At 38.2% G+C, this 26,463-nt stretch overlaps 1 protein-coding gene across 1 annotated transcript in view; it reads left to right on the top strand.

The window, feature by feature from the left end:
• Nucleotides 1-26,463, top strand: part of cdh23 (cadherin-related 23) — a 303,992-nt gene that overhangs the window by 173,307 nt on the left and 104,222 nt on the right. Inside the window, exons 11-13 of the mRNA XM_072437248.1 lie at nucleotides 1,247-1,435; nucleotides 6,699-6,848; nucleotides 10,181-10,339. Coding sequence (XP_072293349.1) covers nucleotides 1,247-1,435; nucleotides 6,699-6,848; nucleotides 10,181-10,339 — 498 coding nt within the window. The remainder of the gene's footprint in view (nucleotides 1-1,246; nucleotides 1,436-6,698; nucleotides 6,849-10,180; nucleotides 10,340-26,463) is intronic.

Raw genomic sequence — 26,463 nt, 5'->3', positions numbered from 1 at the left:
CGGTTGTGGAATTACCTCTACATATGTCACATCTGCTGCTCGTGTCCAAACAGGAAGTACAATTATAAACGTCACTAAAATTGCCACAGTGGGAAAAAACTAGGCACAATGTTCAATAAAATCAGGCCGATAATCCCGCTCAACTTTACAGGCATTTAATTTGTCAACATCCAAAGCATTTAATATGTAATAATAACATTTTGCTCTGCCATTTTATCCTCATACATTCATGTTTTGCCCCTTAGCAGAATTAGTTTTTATTTCCCCCTCAATTTGTTGCCAGTGCCATCTGTTTGAGGTGTACTGCTATTTTCTAAATTCATTGTTATCAAACCAAATGATGCGGTTTTTATGTCCAATATATTTTTTATTAGAAAGCAGTTGAGTTTTACCACCACTTTGAACCTTTGCGTCCGGTTAGTATTTACTCTCTCTCTTTCCAACTTTTTGGGATTACACCGTAGACATTTGCACTTGTCGCTTTAACCGTAGCTCGTAAAGAAAACTCCCATGTTCTCAAAGTCGGACTGTGTTTACTGCGAGCTGATAACATATTCTGCCCTCATTTTAATTGAAATCGATAATTGCAAAGCAGAAAAGTTGAATGAGCGCGAGTGCTGAAAAACGAAAAATGGCACCCAAAATGTATTTATAAGATATAGATTTTCTGGTGCGTTTTGTCTCCCCTCTCCGCCGCTCGTGCTTATAGGTGCTGCTACACTATTGATTGTGGTTTGCCATAGTAATACAACTAATTTCTCAACTTCAGGCGGCTTAGACAGCGGCGCTGCGTATGAAGGTGGAGGTCAAATGATTCGGCGATGACGGGACAAGCGCGGCGGCTAAAGCGCCTTGATTATTGCCCTCGGTGCGTCATTTCGGCCGATCGTTCTATACGGCAAGTGGCCTCTATAAAGACTAAACTCATTCCCATCTCTTGACCGCTCTCCGTCACGTCTTCAATCCGCCGACAGAAGTTGAAATGTCTTTGTAATCGCGTCTTTCTTCTAAATCTCATTGTGCCGAGGTGGGGTTTGGATTGAGGTGTCCGCGCCCTCTCCTGCCCCCGTATTTGAGTGTATTTCTGTGAGTCCGTCCACCTTTTGATCCAATAAATGAACAGCTGTAAATACCTGCCGGAGATTACCTGGCGACCGGCTCCACTTGCGACAATTTCCAGAGCAATCAAATGCATTTCTTGCCTTTTGTCTGTCTGTGTGCCCCGCCCCGCCCCGCCCCCCCATAGGCCACGGAGAGGCGGGACGAGCTAACCCTGTCAAACGCGTCAGTCCGGACCACCTTCACCGTTCTGCTCATTGACGAAAATGACAACGCGCCGCAGTTCAACAGCTCGGAGTACAGGGTCACCATCACTGAGCTGGCGCAGGTCGGGTTCGCCCTGCCGCTCTACATCCAGGCAGAAGACAAAGATGAGGTGAGTTTTGACATGTAAAGTGGGGGCAAAGGTGGCGAATGAATGTCATGTTCAAGTGAAATACAGTGTGAGCAAAGCAAGGAAACGCTGGTGTGGACAATATATGCTGCAATTGTTGCCACAAAACCATAAAAATAGGTGAAAATATAGCTTAAAAGGATAAACAGTGACAATGTTTTAAAAGTTAATTTGAGGTTCATTTCTTTTTAACTTAATATTATGTATTATTTGAATGTGTAAAAAGTCCTCAAAACAGGAAACCGAAACCTTGAGTGTACAAATTAGAGAGACTTGAACCCAGTTACTTTATTGTTTCTCATGATACACTGCCATGTTTAATTTAGAATTTATAGGATTTAAAAAAATAAATCAGTCCATTCAACAATAATGCTTTATCATTTACTAAAAATATAATAGAAACATTGATTCAAGCAGATGTACATGCTCATTTTTGTACTCAAAATGCATAACCAGCAGTCAAAGACACAACACAAAGACACAAAATATATACAAGGGATAAGAAAAATCAAACAACACAGCCAGAAAAACATCACTTCACAACAATATTCCAACTGCAGAGTTAGAGCAGTGTTTCTGTTCAAATCTCCATATTCACCAAGCCCTTTCAATTCAATCTCAAACGTCTTGATTGAATTACATGCACAATAAACACAAAATGCTCATGTCTGTGAAGAGCATCAGTGTCTGTTTGAAACCCTGTTGTAGCGCGCGTGTGTGTGTGTGTGTGTGTGTGTGCGCGCGTGTGTGTGTGTTTGTGTGTGTGTGCTCTGCCAGCGCGTGTACCACCTTTTAGAGCGCCTTAGCAAGTTCCGCCACATTCTATTAGCCGTGTCTACCTCCCATGGAGACGCACAACACTGCAGCGCTAACACACACTGGAGTCTCAGCTGCCACTGTCGCCCTGCCACTCCCGCACAGACACACTCGCACATGGATTCAACTACAATTTAATTTGCTCTGGAAGAGATGGGCCCGAGCATCAAATTATACCTAACGAGGAAAATCAATCACCCGGGGTGCAGATAAGCCGAAAGCTAGTCAACTCGGATTGATTCAGGCACAGCGCGCGGCCGGGGCGAATTTGACAGATAACCATGAGTCAAGTGCGCAGAGAAAAGGTAGAAGACCGGGCGCGCCAACGGAGAGCAGAGTTCCTCCGCAAGAAAATGGGGAAGGATTCGTCTACAGAGCAAAAGCACCAGTCTGAGTAATTGGTGGAGCAGAAAGTCTGGAGCGGATGAGAGTAGAGAGGGTGAAAGAGAGGGGGAGAAAGAGAGGGAGAGACAGATAACAGGAGCACTTAGGACGGTGGAGAGCTGCTGCTTTCAGTTTGGGAGGTGTGTGTGTGTGTGTGTGTGTGTGTGTGTGTGTGTGGGTGTGTGTGTGTGTGTGTGTGTGTGGGTTCACCTATCAAGAACGACACCTGCTGCGACACGACCTTCTCCCCTGAAACTCGGTCTCATCTAGTTCAGTGTCGATGACAGAATACACTGAATATAGCAGTTGTAATGGTAGAAAAGTAGTAGTATTTAGTAGAAGTGTGAAATGTTAGAGAATGTTGTGAAAGTTATTGTTTGAAGATTTTGAGTAAAGTTGAATATTGAGTTTCAAACAAGAGTATAAGGTGATTCATTTTTTACATGCAATTCACCTTTGTCTGATAATTGAACCACAAATAATAGGTTTTATGACATATTTTAACACATTTTGGACTCTCAATATCGGGATACTCCAAAAAAAACACCCTCACCTCAGAGTTTTGTGCTTCGCTCCTTGATTTGGCAGAAATATACAGTGTTTTTCATTCACTTGTGATATTTGGTTTCCTTTCTTCTTCTTTTTCACCTTGTAAGCAGCTTTTGTTTGATACAGATGGAGAATGCGTGTTCCTGATTGGCTAATCCACCTGTCAGTCACAACCATCTAAACTCGCAGAGGTGAACGCAGTAACTGATACCACGCAGTTTGGAGCTTAATCGGATTGAATTCTACCGACTAGGATAAAAAGTAGGAGTCATCGCAGTAGTAAAAGTATAGTCGTGGTAAAAGTAGTGGTGGTAGTAGTTGGAGTAGTTGTTTAGGTGTAGTTAAGCAGAACGCTGCCAGAAAAAGAAGAAGTTGCATTTTAAGATTGAGCAAATGCCCCTTTTATTTCCCCCTCCTTCTAATATGACTTTTTCTGTCACCAGTGAAACACATTTTTTATTTATTTTTCCCCCCAGAAATAAAATATGAGCCCTCTTTTGTTTTGCCCCCATTGTATTGCTTGTTTTGATCCCTTAAACCTGCATGTCAGGGCTGATATACACAATCATTCACACTCTGCTTCACTCGTGCTGTAATCTCGCCTCTCCAAGTGTAAGGGATTATAGGCAGACATTTCATTTTTTACAATATGACACAAGTGGTTGTTACCTCTCTCTCCCTCTCTCTCTCTCCCTCTCCCTCTCTCTCTCCCTCTCTTGTCATTCCGTCGCCCGTATTTGCTTCGGCGCCGCGAGCATCTATAAAACTTTTCGCCGGAGGAACTTGTCACTAAACTTTTGTGGCAGCTGCGTCTGACAGGGTGCTTTTATTGGGGGCTTCTAAAGGCAGTGGCAAATGGACGGGCAATCACGTTTATGGGCAGTTTGAGGTGACATCCCTGCATATTGGATGGTCTTTTAAATAGGAGTCATCAGCCGCAATGGTTTTCCCACAGATGAAAACAAAAACAAGGGGCTATTTGGACCGGCAGCATAATGCCAATCGACCGCCGCGTCAGTCTCCCCCGCGCTCTTCTCCGCGCACATGTCGGAGTCCAGCTTTAAGCATGAGGTTTCAATTGGGCAGGTTTTTCTTGCCTTGGAGATAATAGTTTACTGCAATGCGAATCTAAAGGCGTGTTCAATTCCCCATTCAACCTACTTTGAATTGCAGATGGGTAATATTGGCAAACATGCTTAACTTTTGGTAAATAGTTACATTTTCTTTGCAGTCCATCAGAAATGTCTTGATTGAGATTCAACTATTACTATATATATATATCTGTAAAATTAACCACAAAAACTCCCTTGTTTGAAAGACTACACAAGTATTTGTTTGTATTATTTTACTATAGACAGAATATTCTAATTGCATATTTACTTAATATATTTTAAGACCTGATTACATTTTTTTTAGCAACTTTTTATAATTGAATTATACACTGCATTAAAAAAAAATGTATATCAGTTTTCTGTTTTGATTTGGAAACTACAACATTGTCTTTTCTGAACCTAAAGATGTTTCATTTCAAGTATTTGACCAATTTTCAGTGATATTTAGTAACTGAAATACTAAACAAGTTATTCAAAAAATAAAGTTTTGTTGTGTCCAATATGAATCAATACATGTAAACTGGGCTCGATCCAGTTTTCAGATTGATATATATTTCTACATTTTCTAACCTTAAAGATGAATACTGGTAATTACATATTTACAATTAAGTATGTAAGTAAGATAATTGGAAAACAACCAATAACATGTCTGCAAAAGAACCTTATGTAGTTTAACAATGGATTTAATAGCCATGTTTTAATTCCATAATTTGCTTAAAGAAAAGTTGCCTGAATCTAGTATTCGGCATACTTTTCCCTTATACAATTGTGTGGGATTTTATGATCAATAGTTGGCATTAGTGACAATGACATTCAGCTTTGCAGATGTCCAGACCCACCCAAAATGTCCTGATGACAAACGTGACATGTTTCTTTTCCACACATTTAAGTAAATAAATCCTAAAGACCTCACATCTGTATTGAAGAGATAGTCACGGCTGTCACTGGAGATCCGAATCATCCCTCGTCTCCAAAACTGAAAACAAAGCATGTGTTCCTCTGTTTTTAGTCGCTTATGGCAAATCAAACAAGTCCAGCGCATTCCAATATACCATTTAAAGACTCTAAATGTGGGAGAATTAATTAATACAGTAATAGATCACTTAAAAAAGAGTTAAGTCGGTGTATCAGATTGGGGATTTATTAGATTAGTTTCCTACTTAATTTGAAACAAAATATGTATGATCTTAATGGTAAATCAATGTAAAGTCAACCATATAAATGCAGTTAAATCTAAATATATTAAACATAGGCATTGTCATGTTTAGTTGTCCAAAAACAATAAATAAAAGAATGAATTAATGCTGTTTTTTCTGTGTTATAAACGAGAGTGAGTAATAATGAATATGTTTGATTATAGATACAAAACAGGTACAATTAATGCCATACTGTGGAACATTCAAGGCAAGCAGGAAGCAGACCATCACTAGAAAGGTTACATAGTGCATCTTTACAAACCACTTAGACAAAATGATCCACTTGCACCTGTTTCACTTGTAAAAATCAGTTTTCTAATGTTTAAAATGCAGGCGGAGTTCACTGCATTCACTATCTATAATATTTATACAGTAAAGGTCATAGATCTCGGTACAATGCAGGTGATAATGTGATAAGGGCTTTTTTTACACATCTTTATTAAGGCGCATACTGTGTAAAGGGGAGCAGGCAGAAGAAGTGGTGCAGGAAGATAGTCTGATATGGAAAACACATTTTACACACGGCAGATAAGGAATGAATGGAGCACAGTGCACAGTTCATGAAGCTTCAGACTGCACCGCCAGCCTCATGCCTAATACGGTGAGTCAACCCGAAGATTATCTCCTGACTTGATATTATACATATTTTAACACAGGTATGGTACATAAACTCCATTGTGACTGCAGCTATTTCACATCGGAAACTTGTTATACAGAAATAAGCCCAAGATATTTTTACCCCACATTACATTTGACCATGTTTTAGCTTAGGCTCAGACAATAACTCTGATCTTACAGAAAATACAATTCTTTTTGAACTTTTTTCAATTTTGGAGACTCTATATTGCAATGGCAAGACTGTAAAATTGATTTATGGAAAACTTATGTTGCAGACTGATATTTAGGTTAAAAACTGATCACAAAAATAAAGTTAGAACCTTAACAATACACAATATTTTGCAAAACCATAACCACTACAGCTTTATTTGTATATGGACCAGAGTCTAAAGTAAAGATTGTATTGTATTGTTAAAAAAATCTAATTAAAATATATCAAACCAAACATTCTCACTAAAATGTAACGGCTTCTCTGTGCAAATTCTCTAAAACTGACACTATAGTCCTCCTAAGAGCCTCCATCTGTTTTTCCTTTTCTTGTAAAGTCGTGTGTCTTATCTCTTTGTGCAGGGGGTGAACAGCATGTTCCAGGTGTTTCTGACAGGGAACAATTCGGAGTACTTCACCATCTCGCCCACAGCGGTGCAGGGGCGGGCCGACATCCGCATGAGGGTGGCCAAACCGCTCGACTACGAGACCATTCGCAGCTTCACCTTCTCTGTGAGTCAAACTTTTACTGCAGAGGTTTAGTGAGTGGTGCAGCCTCTCTATGTATATAATGTAAAGGATTTTTCAATACATTGTTTTAGGGGTGGGTGAAAATGACCAAAATTATTAGTGAAAGCAAAAACATTACAGTATTTAGTTACTGTCATCTATTTGGCTCTGAATGTTAATGCTGCTTGGGAAATAAAATAGCATGGAGCATATTTAGTTTTGCCATAGTATTTAACGAACAATATAATTATAATTGGTATAATGAATTAGAAAAAAAAACTATCTTGCTCTGAATTTCTGACATTTTCTTTTGTAACATTAGAATAAATGAGATATTACTGAAAAATTCATAGGTCGAGCTTCAATAAATCAAGCTAAGAATTAAATGTCCTCGGACGAGAAAAGGGGTTAGAAATCTATGGATGCAAGTCAATTAAATCAAATAATAAAACTTCTATGGTGTAGATTAGACACATTTCTTGAAAGCGTATATGTTGAGAGCGCAAACTGACAGTCCAAAATAGTGTCTCACCTTAACAAAAGCACTGCAGCTGGTGTCTAACCTATTATAAAATACACCCAGCTCGTAGTGCTGTTGTTTATACACTCTCTTATAGCTTTAGCCCATTACAGCTAACACAGACCCATGCTACATTCAGTAACCTCTGGCCAGGACTGATTTGTGGCCCTAACTCTCTTCCAAACTCAAAGTAGCTCATTATGTTTTGTTCTTGTAGCTTGTTTTATTTGTTTGGACAGACGGCAGAACTGGACTGAGGCGATATCACTGGCTCCAGCTCCAGATGTGTTGGAGCAGGGACATTGTTGTTCCGTCTCCTTACTTTACCTCTCAGTCATTTAGTGCAGACTGTGGTGTAATAGGAACAAAGAGCTACCTAAGCATTGCAAACAGGGCTGTGTAATCAGTTGTTATTCCAATTAATACTCTATTCGATTAAACACATGTTGCAATCAAAAATACAATTAAGTTCTGTTCAGAATATGTGTCCGCATTCTGCCTCTCAAAATTTGGAACAATACCACTTTTCAAATCTGCACAAGCTTTAGGAAAAAGTGACACAAAGCATTCCTAATAAAATATACCAGGTTATATTGCATAGTCATGGTGATTTCAATTATAATCCAAATAATCATGATTACCATAGCCAGTCCCTCCTACATTCTGTAAAGTACTCTGTCAAAATGTGTTGGAACTGGCTGGTCAGGTAAACTTTTGGGGCTTTAAAGTTCTGCTGAAAAAAAGCTGCGCACACGAAATTTACAAAGAAATAGACATTGTACATTTACCGCTTTTTTCATAGTTTTGGCCGGGGTGCGACTTATACTTATATTTATACTCATATACTTATACTCCGGAGCGACTTATATGTGATAATATTTCTTATTTTCACACATTTCATACTCCAGTGCAACTTATGGTTTTTTTTCTCTATTATGCATTTTTTGGCTGGTGCAACTTGTATTCCGGTGCGTCTTATAGTCCGGAAAATACGGTAGTGCCAGTTGTCTTTAACCAGGGGTCTTGCAATCCGCTGTGCCTCAGGACTAATTAGACTCATTTCTCAGTGAATATTCAATCCAATTTATTACCCAAAATTATTACCCAAAATCACAACAGACAGTGAAAAAACAAATGTTCATTGGGACTTGGCAATGTCCCACACTGAAGGAGAGATCCGACTCCCTTGGACGGACAGACGGACGCGAGATAGACAGTGGAGCTGGACCCACTCAGGAGGAGAACCAGTTCCTCGAGGCAGATGAAGAACCGTTTATATGGAGTAGAGACCAGGGACTCGAGGATCATCTGGATTTACAGGTCATCGATGTGCCTGTTCCACTCCCGGCGGGGAGGTGGGAGAAGAAGAAGAAAAGGCAATGAGCAGATTGCAAGTGAAATTTAATATTAAATATTGTTTGATAGAAAAACTAGACAGAGGCAGAGGATCGTGCTCAAGCTGCTGTACTTCCCCCAGAATAGTTGCTCCTAATGCAGCATAGCTAAGATACTATTGTTTTTTATTTCTGTTCCTCACTCTCCTGACCATAAGGACCATAAGCTATTTCAAACAGAAACGTTTTAAGCCTGGTCTTAAATGAAGAGACTGTGTCGGCCTCTTTAACATGGTCAGGAGCTGATTCCATAACACAGGAGCTTGGTGGCTAAACGCTCGACCTCCTACTGTGCTTTTAGAGACTCCTGGAACCACCAGAAGTCCAGCATTTTGAGAGCGAAGAGCTCTGTTTGGATGATATGGTACTATAGAAATCTGGAATTTCCCCATTGTGGGACAAATAAAGGCTTATCTTATAGCATCTTTGAGATTGGATGGGGCCATCTCCTTGATTACTCGGTGTGAGCTGATTTACCTTTGTCTATGTCTTGACATCTGGTTCATCTGCTCCTGAGCTCGTACTTAGCGAGTGAGTGTTACATTGTATATATCGCATATGCGCGCTCCACGTGTGTCTTTGTGTTCAGTCACTTCCTCATTCAGAGGAGACTCAGAGTCATAGACTTCTCTGTGAATATGAGTCTGATTGTAATAAAACACTGTTCTTTGAAGCTTAAAATAGAGAGAACATGACGTGTCCCCTGGACAGTGACCACTCTAGTCTTCTTCTAGTGTGTCAAACGCTCGCGCTTCCTGCTAGAGTGCTGCCCGGTCGCCGCTAGCCAGTAAAATCTATAAATTAGATGCACCGTTGTAATGACGGCATGGTTCAAAGCGTGGGAGAAAAGTAGCTGCTTAAAGTCTGAAAAGTACGGTATATATAAATATTTTTTATCGAGAAATCTGAACTGCAACGTTAAAATGATTGCTTTTTCTGTGTAAATCTTTTAAACAATGTATGTTTTCACTCCGGACACGGACTATTTGAGCCACTCCCCTCAGGCAGGAGGCTACGGTCCACCCGGACCAGAACCTCCCACCATAAGAACAGTTTCTTTCCCTCTGCTGTTGGACTCATGAGCACGTCTTAATCAATCACTCACTGCACTGTTCACTTTCAGCACTACATCTGTGCATTCAACTGTAAATGTTTTGTACATAGTAAGCCTATTTTTATGTTTGTCCTATAGCAGATTCTTGATTTTGTATAAGTTGTTTTAAGAAAGTTCCTGTGTGTGTGTTCTGTTCATTGGCAATGGCAATAAACCTTTTCTGATTCTGTGTCGCTGTTGAAATATTTTACATGATAAAATTACATCATAGTTGATGCATGTGCTAGTTGAAACTGTAGCTTGTAAGGTTTGTCTTAGTAATAAAGAGTTATGTTCATATGGTTTTAACATTTTAACCCTTTCACAGCTGTTTGCCAATGAGTCATTGTCGGACCACGTGGGTTTTGCTCGAGTCTTCATCGAGCTGATCAATGAGAACGATAACAGGCCCATCTTCAGCAGTCCTCTGTACAACATCAGCCTCCCTGAAAACACTCCCGTCGGCACCTCGTTGGTCCGGATACTGGTGAGTGCACGATAGCACAGAGCATGTACCAAGAGCATGCCAACACTGGGGAATGAATGAAGGGTTCCTTGATGTTTTGCCCAGTGCACAAAAGTTCTACACAAATGTGACTTCTTCTTTTTTTAACTCACTTGTTCCATCTGTGTGTATTAAGTATTTGTAGTCACAGTACAGTAGTGACTTCTCAACAAACAAGAGCTGCCTGAGAAGATATTTTACTCACAGCAGTTTTCTTTTTTCCAATAATGAAACCACACGTGATGTTTCGGACAAGTCTGAAGAAGGTCTCCAGTCTAAGTAAATATAGTATCCATTGTAATTACAAAATTACCAAATATCGAAATGATACCTCAGGTGTATACCAATGAATAAAGCAATGCCTAAACCAGATTAAGTGAAGATAAATCTTAAAATGTGAGCCCCATCAAGGTCAAGGATTTCATACTTGACTTACTTCAAATGTGGCCCTGAATATAAATCTGGTTCTATATAAAAATGCTGTGCTCATACAAAACAGCTGCACTCTGTCTGTTAGATTGAGGGATTGCCTCAGTTGTTCCAGTGGCAGGTCTTTTCTCTGTAGACTGTACCTCAGCTCTCTCTGTCTGTCCTGAGAGGAGACGAGGACTCTTAACCTGATTGAGGGGAAATGGCTTAGGCCGTCTTTTTGCATTATTATTCATTACCGGCGTCGGCCGTGGCCAAGCACCCACAGTTCAGTGGATATACAGGGCAAATGCACAATGTGAAAATCAATAGTGTTTATGGACTGGGTGCTTATGAAATGGAGATTGCAGGGCGGTCTAATTCTAGATAAGTCTGTCTGTTGTTGGCCCTTTGCCGGACCGAGCCACCGAATCCTGAAGGCTGGCTGTACGAGTGAATGCGCCGCTAATAGAAAGAGATGTGTCCACTGTCTAGACCGGAGATTTGTATGCTAGCGGTTTTCAGGAGGAGTTGGTGCGGTCTTAATCCTCACCAAGATGCACAAATGTCAAACGATGTGAGTTTCGAATTGCATCGTTGGTACATGGTGTGTTTGGACTGCACAGAGGCTTGAAATATTGCTTGCTGCTTGGCTGATAATGTCTTTGTTTGTAATGAATCCTATACTCATTATACATTATTGGTCTGGGTTGTGTTACTAACCTCTACAGGGATGACCTTACCTCTGATTCATCTCACATTTGATGGAATAAATGCAATCAATGGTGAACTGGTAATTGGTGCATCCAGGCTTGGGACTCGCACAGGAAGTATATTAACTGGCTTAACCAAAAATCTGATCATTATCGGATTTCTGAAGTTGTAAGATTGTTGAAATGTGAAATGTAAACAGTTGCATCTGTATATGAGTGATCTGATTTCTCTTTGAGTGTTCACAAATGTGCTGACAATGGAAAAAAGTTTGAAATTCATTGTACTCTTCCAAATTCAACAGTTACTCTAGAAATGCTTTGATTAAATTATGTGTTTGGTGTTTTTGATGATCAGATTTCTTTTGGGCATTTTAACACACATCATAAATCAGATCTAATTACTGGATTAACTGATTATTGTAGTTGTCAGATTCTGTTTTGGCCATATAAATGTACACAAGGAATTTCTATCTCTTGGCAGGGTAGTTTAAGTTCTTAACAATGGATTTTTCAGTTAGATTTGTTGCATGGTTTTACATTGATTGCCCTTCGTGTCACAAGATTGTAACACTTTTACATTTACAATGAGCAAAATGATGAGAAACTTGATCATGGTTACAAAGTATAAAAAAACATTATTCCTAATACATATACAGCAGTGTGATATATTGCTACAGAAAATATCACAATACACGATAACATTAACATTTATTTATGACTATAGCCAAAAAGCACTAGTAAATCCTTTTATAAATGCACAATATCATAAAAAATAGGTGCAGCAACAAATAAAAAGCAAAATAAAACATGTAAGGGATGTAGTTAGTATTTATAAAGTCATAGAAATTACTTATTTGAGCCTCATAAATAGTTGAGTGTCTGCGTGATGTCACGCAGACGATGGATGATTTTCCATTTAGCCAGTTTCAACTCCTTAATGCTTCAACCGATTTCAACAAGTTATACCTCATTATGATCGCTTTCACAGTAGTACGTGTGCTATACTTTTGACATTTGAAAAACTTGTACGTTTTGCAGAATTTTCAAAAGTATTAGTACTTTTTCCCCATTTAAATTAATTTGGGCATTATGAGTGTCAGCGGAATTCTTTAGACTTTATTCTTTAGGCTTTATTCTTTAGAATTTTGTGACCGAGCCAGTCGAGCGAGAGAGAGAGAGAGAGAGAGGGAGAGCGAGGGGGGAGAGAGGGGGAGAGGGAGGTAGAGGGATAGAGAGAGGGGGAGAGGGACGGAGGGAGAGAGAGAAAGAGGGAGGGAGTGAGAGGGAGGGAGGGACGGAGGGAGAGACACAGACACTCTAGCAATGGCTTCAGCCGTTGCAAATTATCTAGTTTCGACTGTTATTTACTGAGTGATGATTTGACATAGTAATTATCGTGACAAGCTTACATATGAGTTCAGTTTAATCCTGATTTAGACTTGGTTTGATCCTGTTTGAGTCCTGGTTTAGGTCTGGTCTACCCTAGGTTTTGTTCCTGTTATAGTTTAGTCTGAATTGTAATGTGGTCCGAGGTAGTTTAAATAATACAACGATGTGTAAATCTGTTCTTTATTCCAACATACGCTTTTCCAAAGCGATCCAGAGTGTATGGTAAGTGTAAGCTTTGAGACACAGGCAAATATAAGGAGAAAATCGATGTGAACAGTCGAAAACCATTACCAATCTAATGGTAAAACGGAGAAAGTGCGAAAAACAATATCCAAGGGCATAAAATAAATAAGAAATAAACGTGAGGCAAATTCAGTGGAGCCCAGGAGAGTCGACCAGAGCGATGGAGGCGATACGAGCTGCTTCTCCCGCGCACAAAGACAAAAGGGACCCAGACAAAAGAGTAAATCACAATAAATATTTATAATGATAAGTAATGCTGCACGCCATAAATATTAAACAGCCACTGCCTGTGTGAGTGTCCGCTGGGAGGCTCTGAGTAATGCGGCGACTAACATTGTACATAAGCTGTGATCAGATGAGCCGCGCATTTTAACCCAGCGTTTGCTACAACTGTGCGCGCGGCGACGGGGGACTCACGTGCATTACCTCAATTAGCTCAGGTATAAAAAATGACATCAACATCTCGCCGCTTTTTTGATAAACTGCTCACGTTTTTTTTTTTTTACTGCGGCGAAGTATGCGCGCAAAGATAATTATTTCACAGTGACACACAATTTATTACCGCCCGCGTAGTTAGCCGTAATAGCGGGAATAAAACCTAATTTGATGATGGGCTCTATACTATAAACATGCAGGTCCAGATTGCCTTACAAGGTTAATTTATCTTTTGTGGTGCCCTTTAGTCGCTGATGGCTTTAGATCGGGGAATTTATCACAAAGATCATTTGCAAATCAAAGCTGGGACATGTCCTTGATACAGTCCAGCCAAACGGACATTGGGATATTAAAACTTTGAAACTGACAGCGTGGAGAGATGGTATGCAGGCATTGTCTCGTTATTGTTGGTGTTATCACGGCGTTGTAGTTTATTATGTTGGTATTACAGCTGCGTATTAGGGCCGCACAATGTTTAAAGAAAAATGTAATGGCGTTTTTTTTCTGAAAATATTATTGCGATTGTGATTTGATGTGAGATGTACCGTATTTTTCGGACTATAAGTCGCACTGGAGTATAAGTCGCACCAGCCATAAAATGCATAATAGAGAAGAAAAAACATATATAAGTTGCACTGGAGTATGAAATGCACTTTCAAGTGTGAAAATAACAAATAATATCACATAGAAGTTGCTCCGGAGTATAAGTATATAAGTATAAATATATAAGTACAAGTCGTACCAGCCATAAAATGCATAATTGAGAAGAAAAAACATATATAAGTTGCACTGTAGTATGAAATGCGGTTGCACGTGTGAAAATAACAAATAATATCACATATAAGTTGCTCCGGAGTATAAGTATATAAGTATAAATATAAGTATAAGTCGTACCAGCCAAAAAATGCATAATAGAGAAGTAAGAACATATATAAGTTGCACTGGAGTATGAAATGCACTTTCAAGTGTGAAAATAACAAATAATATCACATATAAGTTGCTCCGGAGTATAAGTATATAAGTATAAATATAAGTATAAGTCGCACTCGGCCAAAACTATGAAAAAAGGTGCAACTTATAGACCAGAAAATACGGTATCTTTGCAAAGTACAACTCTGTGCTTCGCTGGTGGTGCAGTGGTTATGAGCGTTGCACATGTGTGGCTGGGTTCAAGTCCACCCCTCGACATTTGCTGACTGTCTTTACCCCCTCTCTCCCCCTTTGAAGCTATGACTGTCCTTAGAGCCTTAAGAAATCTAAGAGAGTCCATTGTAAACAACTCCAGGACCATCAACAGTCTATAACAGCAGAGTATTTTGAGACTAGACTGAAAAATGAATTGGTAAGAATACTGTGCATTTCAGAACATGTTTGTAACGGTCTAAACTAAAGGTACAGTGAGATTTTTTGATAAAAAGACTTGACATTTTGCTCTTCACTGAGGACATTCGATTATCTAAATAATTGACGTCTTCGTGATTTGATAATGGCACCAATTGAAACTATGATTGAAATATGATTGCGATAATATTGTGCTGCTCCACTGTGTGCACTTCACCAAGAACAAAGGAAAAAGGTTTGATGATTATAGTGAAGGTTTCAGGGCAATTCGATTTTCAATGCTAAGAATCCACATTGCAGTTGTGTTGATTGTAGGACAGTTTCTTTTACCCACAATGCCCCATGGTTTGATGTAAAGCACAGTGTGATTACCCAACTTTGGGACAGAAGCACTAAAAGGCCTTGTGAGACAATTACCATTTATTTAGTCACTCTAGCGAAAATAGTTTGTTCACGTAAAGCAGCTCTTGCTTACATTTAGCATTAATTACCTAAATAAATAATACTCAGTGTGCCTTTGTTGCTTAACTTATTATGAAGTTGTGGATTACAGCTGCCTTTCACATAACATTGTGTCTTACATTGTGTGGTTGCAGAGCTAATATTTACGGATGTACATTTATTCAACCAACCTGAACCAATTATTCTGCGTCCATATTTGCATAAGCACAAAAAGTTTGATTAAACTGGAAGTAAACTAAACCAAGAGCAATACCAGGGCTTGGAAAAGAACTAAACCAGGGCTAAAACAGGAGCAATCCCAGTCTATCAGGACCAAACTGGGCTCAAAGCAGAACCAAACCAGGAGTAGTGCCCTTTCCCCAATACAAACAGCCTTAGTGTTATTTATTGTGCTACATTAGGTCATCAGTAAACATCGAGACACCCAGGCATTTCACAAGATTGTTTCATCCGTATTTTTTTCAGCATCTCGACTTAATATCTAGTTTTAGTATCAATTAGTATCTGCTATACATTTTGTGGACAACCCTGGTAAAGAGATGCAACATATGTACAGCTTTTAAATCCACCCAGATCTGTCAAAAGATCACCTGGAAGTTGATATTTTTAGCTCTTGTTTAGTTCTGAGCTAGTCCAGTTAGTTTAGTTTAGTTTTTGGGTTTAGTTCTGGTGTAGTTCCAATTTTGATGTTGTGAATGCAGCTTATGTCATCAATATGCCATTATTTTCCCCAGTATTTATACCTGCTAAAATGTATATCTAGTTGCAACATATGTACAGCTTTTAAATCCACCCAGATCTGTCAAAAGATCACCTGGAAGTTGATATTTTTAGCTCTTGTTTAGTCCTGAGCTAGTCCAGGTTTAGTTTTTGGGTTTAGTTCTGGTGTAGTTCCAATTTTGATGTTGTGAATGCAGCTTATGTCATCAATATGCAATTATTTCCCCCAGTATTTATACCTGCTAAAATGTATATCTAGTTGCAACATATGTACAGCTTTTAAATCCACAGGTCTGTCAAAAGATCACCTGGAAGTTGATATTTTTAGCTCGTCCCAAAAGTATTTACATAACCACCACTTTTCCCCATTCCTTTTGGCTCAGCATTATCGCCAACTTGCCCTGTGCTTTAATCCATGTTCTTCTTAACACGATGTAGATACGATTACTTGTCCACGTGTCGCTGTATATTTACTGTAAACGACTTGAACATCTCAGGAAATTAGTTGTTAAAAAAAAAAAAAAAGAAATGAAAAAAACCCAACACCTTCGCCTTTATTACTATGGCACAATTAGGAGCCATCTGTTGAATGGCTCAGAGGATTATGCGGCAGCTCTTCGACTAACAGTGCGGTAATAAGGAGAGGCTGTGTTGTTGAGACGAGGAGGCGTTTTCAAGTGGTGTGCAATAAAAAGACATCTGACACCGAGCAAATCAAACAATCAAAATCACACAAATGAAGGCTTGTCAGACACTTCATAATTTACATCGCAATTGGAAATGCTATGGGCTTTTTTGCGCTCATCAACCGGCTTTGCAATAGTCATTTAATCTATACAGCTTTTAGATTGCAGTTGTTGTTGACTTTAATGTAGGTGTGAAAGCGCTGAATGCAATCAAGGTGAGGTTTTGTATTGATGTATAATTTATCTGCTGTTATGTGTATGCACTTATATTTAATAGTACTGTGCGAGTAAACATTATTAGACAGCCTTTGCCAATGCACTGGTCCTACTTTACACTGCTAAACATTTAAGTGTCAAGATACAAACATTTCAAACTCAAAGTGAATATTTCATTTTCAAAGCAAAATACGCAATTATTTTATTAAATCATGTGCTCTGTGCTATAGTTTGAGGTAAAGTTTAAGCTCTAGTTCTGATTAAGATGAACACAATTCTAAAACTATTCAGGAAAGTCCAACACTCTATTAATGCGTTCGTTCTTGCCTTTATTTGGTCCTAAATTTAGCCCGTTTGAGTCGTGACGTAGACTCGGTTTGGTCTTGTTTTAGTCCTTGTTTAGTCCTGAGCTAGTCCAGGTTTAGTTTTTGGGTTTAGTTCTGCTGTAGTTCCAATTTTGATGTCATCAATATGCGATTATTTCCCCCAGTATTTATACCTGCTCAAATTATTATCTAGTTTCAAAAGTAGTTTCGGAATCGATTTGTATCTGAAGATTGATTTTTGAACTACCATATACAGTAGTAAACATGAAGTGATGCAAAATACAGGCATAAGTAGCAAAGTTAGAAGAGAGGCAAAGTTAGAAGAGAGGCTCACTATAGAACACTTTACCTACAAAACCACCACCAACCACGCCTTTTTATAAATGTGTTTTTGTGTAAGAGTAAAGTAAAGAAAAGGTCCTAGATTTGATTCTAAGCCTGGATAGAGCTATAAGCACCACGCTATAATAACTCAACCTTAATTTGCCTTAATAAAGCACGAACCAACACTTAATTCATAATGTACAAACTGTTTATTAAGCTTCATTAAGCCTTAGTAACCACTTAATTAAAGTTAGAGTTAGGAATTAGGGTTGTCTCTGTCCTTGCATCACTAAAGCAGGAATAAAATGTTTCTGTTTCTAGTCTATTATTAGTTTCTGTGTGGCGTTTGCACGATCCAAGAACCGATTCATGTTACATACTTGCAGCTAGGGACACTCTATTATTGTTCATCTTCATGACAATAAAAAATAATACTTTAGAATTTTACAATGACGGACCAAACATTTGCATGTCATTGTCATTAATAATCAACTTAAATGCATGCTTTTGTCCACATTTATAGATTCCCCTCCCTAAATATATATATGTACATTTCTTAACAAAAGAAAACGATATATACGTGCTTATTCAATGCACTTGTAGTTAACGTTACATTACCTTGAGTTAGGCCGGTTGAAACCTCCTGCATTTTCTCTGCGCTGATGCTGTGTATTATGAGGGCTGATGATAAATGCCTGCAGCAGAAGGTTATAAATCACTAGATGGAGGATTCACAGTTTGGACAGGCCTTTATGGGGTAATAGTCACAACAGTAATTATAATTCATTATTGTAATAAAGAGCGGGGGGTCCAGCTCTCCTCTCAGAGTGGTAAAGCACATGCCGTTTTATTTAGTGCTGGATCATCATATTTGGACATAGTGAACACAGAGAGAAATATAATGATGCTATTTAATACTTATTTAAACTTCTTATCCTGTGTTCAATGTGTCTAGTATCAATATTAAGACAAAGCAATTGTAAATATACTGAACAAATTTCTTGATATTTGTAGTTTAGAGGCGACTGTTGAATATTGAAAGACCATAAACACAATACTGGACAATACGGAACTGTTTTAGCTTGGACAATATTGAACGCTCTGGTGACTCTAATCCAAAATAGTGTAATGCAGTGTAATTCACCATTCACCAGTCAAAAGGGATCCCTCTGAGTTAAAAATGTACATTACGTCCCCAAACAAACTAAATAATCTCTCTGTTTTTGTGGATGGACAATATTGACAAAAAAATCTAAGTGCGTATGACAGGTTTTTACCATTTTCTAATTTTGGCTTTATTCCTTTTGTACATATAAATGATAGTTTTACCCCAATCGAGTAGGTATTTGTGGAGAAAACGTTGAAAAATATGTCGAAAATGACAGGAAGTGACATCACACTAGGATACTCATTCCAGTCAAAGTTTATGCATGATTTACACAAATAAACTACTTTTTTGACCATCTAAACATTTTATTCAACAAAATAAAGGAGCTCTCATATATATTCTTTTGTCAAATAAAAAACAGTGACATTAGATGAGTTTTTTCCCAGTGGTTGCTGGGTAATTTCCTAAGTCATACTAGGTCATCAATTACAAACAGGAAATGTAATCATAAACCTAAAAAATAAACTATTCTGGGATAACATTTTTATAATTTTAGTTGAATGAGACGTCCAACCTGCACTTTAATATCAATCTTTAATATTAATCAGATGAGACTGAAACACACACACAAACCACACATGTGCAACGCTCTTAACCACTGCACCACCAGCCAAGCACAGATCTCAGTTTTACACGTACTTCAAAACAGCGACAATATTGTATTACTGATGTGCAATAAACTGTGACAAGTTACCTTTACACATCCCTCCGATTGAAACAACTTTCTTACACGCGTCTCTCTACAATTTAAAACCAGAGAAATGGTCAAATCTGGTACAAAACGTGTTGATTGTAGCGAGACCGTAAAGACACGCTGTGCATTCTCCACAAACACTTCCATTTCTGGCCTCGACTCCGGTGAGAACGGGCTGTAATTCCCGCTTGTATCCACTGCCTTACCTCCCATCTGCCCTGTACCTCTCTAGTGTACTCCGCTCTTTATCGTTCCTAACCACAGCCTGTTCTTTTGCCAATCTGCAGCCTTCATCGCTGAGGACGCAGACAGATAAAAAACAAGGGGGTGGAGCAGGGCCCTGTCGGCAAAGTGGAGCTGCCAGAGACTCAGCGCTCTGCATTAAACCCTTTCACTGGCAGCAGACTGGAGCGGCAGCTTATGCCCACAATACCAGACTCTGACTCGCTCTATACATTTCTCCTCCTTTCTTTTGCCGCTCTTCTGTCGTCAACTCTCGCTGCCGGGCTCATTATGCGGCTCGCGAAAATATATGGTTTTGCCTTTCAAGCTGTCGCAAATTTCAACAAAGGTGCCTATTATAATATCTTATGAAAGCCGCATAGGGAAAGCATGCTCTGTTAACGAGTATGCTTTGTCTGCTTCAGTGTAATCAATTTGGTCATTAAATGTAAACTCTATCCGATGTTAGAAAGTGTCTCGGACTAGATTAGACATATGACAAACTTATTTTAATCAATAAACCACACTTATCCTTCCGTGCGGTCTGTAGATACTGCATACAACGTGACGATGAGGCCCTCTCTGACTAAGTTCATGCTGCAGATTTTGACGCTCGATTCAGATTTTGTCTCACTTATAGTAGCAGATATTTTGGAAGAGGTGATTAGCATTGCAGATAAAATGTGACACACATCAATGTTCATGTGTGAGAAGAGGACAGGGCCAAAGCAGGAGTCATGCGGTTATATCTTAAATAGCCAAACGTTTGTTATTCAATGTAACAAATGGGTTTATCTGGCAGCCTTCTGAAGGTTTGATCTGTTTCATTCTTGAAAAAATATGGCCTCTATTTTATTCCAGCTTTTTTATCCAGATGAATGGGACTTGCGTGTTCAGACTGACACATATAAAGTGACATGGGTTGCATTTGAAAAAATCAGATTTGAGCTGTTCACAGTGTCATGAACAAATCTGATCCAGCTCACATTTGGGCAAAAAAATCTGAATCGACAGATTTGACAGTGTGAAGGTCGACTCTGTTCCTTTTCTCCATTTTATAATGAAATATACATATACATTTTAGTGGCAAGATCCCTTTTCCTGCTATATTTATACGATCAAAGCTGCAACGTGTACAGATTATTATGTCAATAAGCAGTGAAATCACTTTTTCACATTGTCTAATGGATTTTTCTACCGGTACTGTACATTTAATTGAATTGACTTTTTGGTTTGTAGTTTGCCAAACTACGGCCCTATGGTCGTACTACGGTCTTTATAATCCGGCCCGCCAAACATGCCAAGTAATATATATATATATTTTTTAATATAGTTATATATATATATATATACATATATATATATACATATATATATTTTTTTTACCCTTAGGCATCTGTCTGCACTTGTATCCTTAATAAAGATTACGTGAAATGAATTAAATAATAGATTCAATAGCCTATATTTGACAGAAAAGAGATGTTTTATTTGATATTTTATTTAAAAAATAATAATTCACACCAATGATCGTGGGTCGACCCTCTGCTACTTGCCTGGATTCGAATATGGCCCTCGGAGGAAAATAATTGCCCACCTCTGCTATATATATTACATTATATATATGTATAGATATTGGAGTTATACCATAATTCTATGCCTATATATGGGTCTGGGTTGGACTACACTGTCCTAATTGACCCATATGTTTCTTTGCATGGCCGATACATATACATACATTAGACCCTAGAGCGGCCCATAATCGATATGTAGTGCAGATTTTTTGGTTTTTTTTGTCTCCAAATATATGATTTGAAGTGACTACAAACTTAAGTTTGTATACTTTCCACAACTCTGCATAATAAAAATATAATAATAAAAATAAATCTAGTGAAAATATATGTGTATTATATCCACAACCTTTTTTACTACTAACCCATATGAGGCGGTGTAGTCACCGCACAAAGCAACTCCAGTGTCACAAATTAGTGCAAAAAAAAGCTTCATGTCTTTCCTTTGAGCAATTGGTCAGCTCAAATCAAATATTTGCTGTAGATATATTTATTTATTTATTAAGAAAAGCCCCTTGAGATGAATCATCATCACTCAGGATGCATTCACACTTGTTTTTATCAGCTCCTGAATTCAGCTGTTGTATAATGTGGACTTGCTCCGCTCTTTCTCCAGAACAAATACTAATAATATTTTTTTGTCCAATACACATTTGGATATAGTGAATACACTAGCCCGAGTGCACCCTAGTAACATATACAAGACTCATACTAACTTGACATAGAGAGCTGCTTTGTAGTTTTGAAGTCATTGACCTTAGCTCTGCAGTCCGGTTGTTCCAATCAAACGCAGCTTCATAGCAAAAGGCCTTCTTGCCTTCCTCTCTTTTCACAATGAGCAGCCTGAAGTATGGGAGCTCTGGGTTTCAGAGAGAATGAGTTGACCTAAAGTGCACCATATATTGTTTCAAATAGCATGGGTAATCAATATAAATGCATTAGAAAACAAATATCCAATGGTATTATCATCTTGCTTTGAAGTTGCTGGACAATTATTTTCCTAATATCTTTAGTAAAGCAGTTAACCCATAAAGTTCACCCAGTAGAGTGTAGGTTTTATTAGTTATATATTATAGTCATACTGTGAGATATTGTATATATATATATATATACAATATCTCACAGTACATATATATATGTGGAAAAATAAAAGATAAATAAATTACAGCATCACCAGCATATTAATGCCTTTTTACATATTTTTGATTATTTCTATAATTTAAGATTTAGGCTAAAAAGGGTAAATCCTAGTTTCGATACAAACGTTTTCAACCTTCATGTCTTTAAGAGAGAGGAATCGTGACAAAATTTAGTATAGTAATAGTAACGCATAAGGGACAAGCAGACTTTTTAAACCTTTCTTTTAAATCTCATTTACTACTATGCTGACAACACCTTGTAGAACTCGATTGCAAATAGAAATGTGCATTTAGTCGAAAGTGCAGAGGTGTGTACAGGAGTTTTAATTATTTACAGAAGCATGAGCAGAGAATGCCCTGTAACTATGGATATAAATTACAGATAGATTTGCACTGTAAGCTGAGCAGTAAACAACAGCGGCGTAAACGTATGGTGCAATAATGCAGAAAATATGCATCACTAACTATGGATTGGAATTTCAGTAACAAACACTGAGCACATAATTATGAATGGAAGTGTGCTCTTGGATAGATAGTGCAAATGGAAGGACTCTGTTATAAAGTTATATTATGTTAATCTACTGAAACATATTGCTTTATGTTGTAGTAGTGCACCAACTATATGACGATACAACATTTTATTGCCACGATTATTGTGAAGAAACGTCTTAATTTTCTTTTATTCATGTCTAAAGTCTGGTGTCCACTACATGATCTTTTTCTTTTTTTAATACTATTTTATTTTTCATCAGAACATAAAACATACACAAACTCAACAACACTTATTACACCAGAAAAACAAACAAACAAACAAACAACAACAAAAAACAACAGCAAACAAAAACAAAACAAAAATAAATGATACGGGGAATAAAAATAAAATAAATAATAATGTTAATAATAATAATAATAAAAAACTCAAGAGCTTGCTAGACTTGGTGAGGTTTAAGTTTTAGGCGCAAAAGTTGCGAATAAGGGAAAAAAGGGGGAAAGAATAAATAAATAAACATTTTGTCATCTTATAATATGTATGTATGTCCCACTACAGACGTGATGAATTAAAAGTGGTAAGACAATCGTTGCTAATAACAAAGTTTGTCCGCGTGAATATCAGATTCTAGTCTACGAGTGATGACGTCACTGCAGTTCTACCTGTTGCTGAAGTTAGCGTGACATGCTAGCGGTGTTTTTGCGTTTGTAAAAGTTAGTAAATGAAAGAGAACCTAGGTGATACGGTCCTGTTCACGGTGGAGCTCCTCTGCTGCACTTTGAGGTGTGCTTGTGTTTACATTTTTGACAGAGATTGATTGTAGAAGCAGCAAGAGGAGGACTCACTCTGCGACCAAGATTCTAAAATTTAAAAAAAGGTTTGATATAAATCGTTGTGCCGTACCACGGTTCTAAGTTTAGTTATTGTCCCTGTCTCACTCTGAAACCTACGACCCACGATTTTGAGCTACGACTCCAGATTTTCCCCACGATCATAAATCGTTTGTCGCGGACGGCCAAAATCATACAGTTGACAGTGGTTTGATATATTCTGAATGATAAAATGACATAGACAGCTTCTTAAATGGCCATGGTTATTACTTTTTTTTGCTGCATACTGTTCTAACGGGTTTAATATTTACTGCTGAACCACTGGAGACACTGACCAATAATAGATTACAATATTAAGTTGTTGTTTTTTTGTCTTTGCAAAGCCAGAAAACTGCAATATACATAAAGTGTATTATGCAACTCATATGCAATACTCCACTAAGCTTCACTAAGCCGGACCAGAGCTAAAGAAGGGTTCAAATGGTTGCAATGGGAGCTCGACCACTTTTTCAGAAGCAAGAGCCATGCAATAGGTCACGCGACATCTTTTTAACATGTGTTTTTATCGTTGTTGCGTTCTGTTTCTACAACGTCATGGTGTCACTCTCTCACATGAGGCAGGAGACAGTTTTATGCAGTGATTGTGCTGTGTTCTCAAAATAAATATCAAAAAAGGAAAATCCACAAATAGGCCTGTCACTAAAACACATGTTGAAGTGTGATACATATTTCCACACAAAATGTTCTGATAAACGATCGCATTGAAGACCATTTTAGCTGTTTTAACTGTTTTGAACCGTATTGTAAAGGGCTGCCATAAATCAATAGCACTTCAGAATAACTGTAATTTCAAGATGTTTTTTACAAATTATACAGTTATATTGTTCTAATTAACTTGATTTATCCACAAATTATCATGCAGATTGTGTATATTAGTGATTAGATTACTCTTACTTATAATCTGTGTTCGTGTTAGTCAAACGCAAGCTCCTTCTGATACACAGAGTCCTCTTCTGTTTTAGTATTTACTTAGTTTTGAGTAAATTGTATCCATCTTTTCTACTCCACTGCATTAGTCCTTGTCTTGAACTACTATAGCAAAGGTCTAGTCCTTTTTTTTTTTAAACTTGGTTTGGTCCTGGTTTACACCTGATTCAGCCCCCTACAAAAGACTCCAATAGAACTATTAAAACAAATCCACATTGTTTCCATTTCATTCATTTTATTTTCTATACAGGGAAGGATTAAAACACATTTAATCAGGTTTAACTCGTTTTAAAATCCTGTTCTCTGCAGCTTCCTGTACTGCAGCAAAGAACAGAAACACACACAAGAGCACACAATCGCCAAAACAATTTCATTTCATGTAAACACCAAGCTAAAACTAGTATCTGCTATGTATTTACCTGCCTGCCCCACCTAAATGAAACATTATTGGCAGAAAGAAACGCATTCTTTGTTCCCCCGTCTGTAACTCTGTTCTGTGGATGCGATCTGAGCCGTGTGTTCTGCAAATGTGAGCGAGTGAGACATTTGGACCACTGAAACGGCCTCTGGAGAGCTGCTAAACCAACGCGGAGAAGAGCCAACCTGACAAGCGTGTCTTCATCATTGTCTCCGGCCCGGACGAGTGTCGGACTGGACATGTTCACTGCTCCCTTTGTGTCTGCCGGATCTGCCTCCCCTCCATGGGCGTTTAGGTGAAACGCAGGGGACCGGTCCGTGGGTCATCTCTGTTTTGACAGCCAGTAATTGGTTTCCTTTTCCACGCCTCTCAAAGCTTCTACAGAAAAAGCAATTTTAGGAGCCAATCAATTCAAATTCCCGCTCACTCAAGATAGAAAAGCCGGCGCCGCTTTAACCTCCCCGGCGGTGGCAGAGATGGCAGTGCTGATAATCTGCTGTAGCTCTGTAGAGTTACACACATTCTCTGACTCGGGGAGGGGAGGCTCTCATCTCCTCCATCTCTAGAAAGCAATTGAGTGTGATAATACAAGTTTAGAGAGTAAACAGTACGGCTGCATACTCCACTCTATACCTAATGTTTTTTTACACATACAGTTTATTTTCTAGTAACTGTACGTACGCATGTTAAAGGTTACATACAGTTACTACAAAATTATAATGCGTTTGTTTTTTTGTAAAGGCTGTAATGTACAATGTAAAGGAAAGATCTGTTTTGTGTAGGAAAATAGATATTAAGTCATTGAAAGACTAATAATGTCTGGATTGCAGTTTCTCGTTGTGTTTGTGCACGCTTTTTAAGTGCATTCTGTTAATTGTGTTGATGAAGTGTCCGAGCAGAGAGACAGCTAATGATTATAGATGAAGGTAGTCAAATGTTTGGACGCTTTTGGGTGTAAAGTATAGATTGAGGGGAAGTGTCGGACTGAATGGATTAAAGAGAGAGGCTACTGTTGTTTCATAAGAAATACAAACACACTGGTGTCATTCCGACCACAACTACCTGGTGGTTACAGCACAAAAACATACATAACGCTGAAAAAAACAACCTAAAATTGAAGCAACAAGAGCAACATGGGTAAAGGGAGTTGTCATGTTTTAGCACCTTTATATCAAACCGCAATTTTGTGAATAAATCCATAAAGTAAAGTTGTGAATGCAGAACAAAAACACAAAGGTTTTGAGGTCATTTAAATTCAAAATGCATCCCATCATTCTTAAATTATCTTAATAATTCATACTTGGAGTTACAATCTATATTTTATATA

The sequence above is a fragment of the Eucyclogobius newberryi genome, unplaced genomic scaffold, assembly GCF_026437365.1.
Source record: "Eucyclogobius newberryi isolate DKJ021-1_F unplaced genomic scaffold, fEucNew1.0.hap1 SCAF_8, whole genome shotgun sequence".
NCBI lineage: Eukaryota > Metazoa > Chordata > Actinopteri > Gobiiformes > Gobiidae > Eucyclogobius > Eucyclogobius newberryi.
This window is presented reverse-complemented; position numbering and strand designations above follow the sequence as displayed.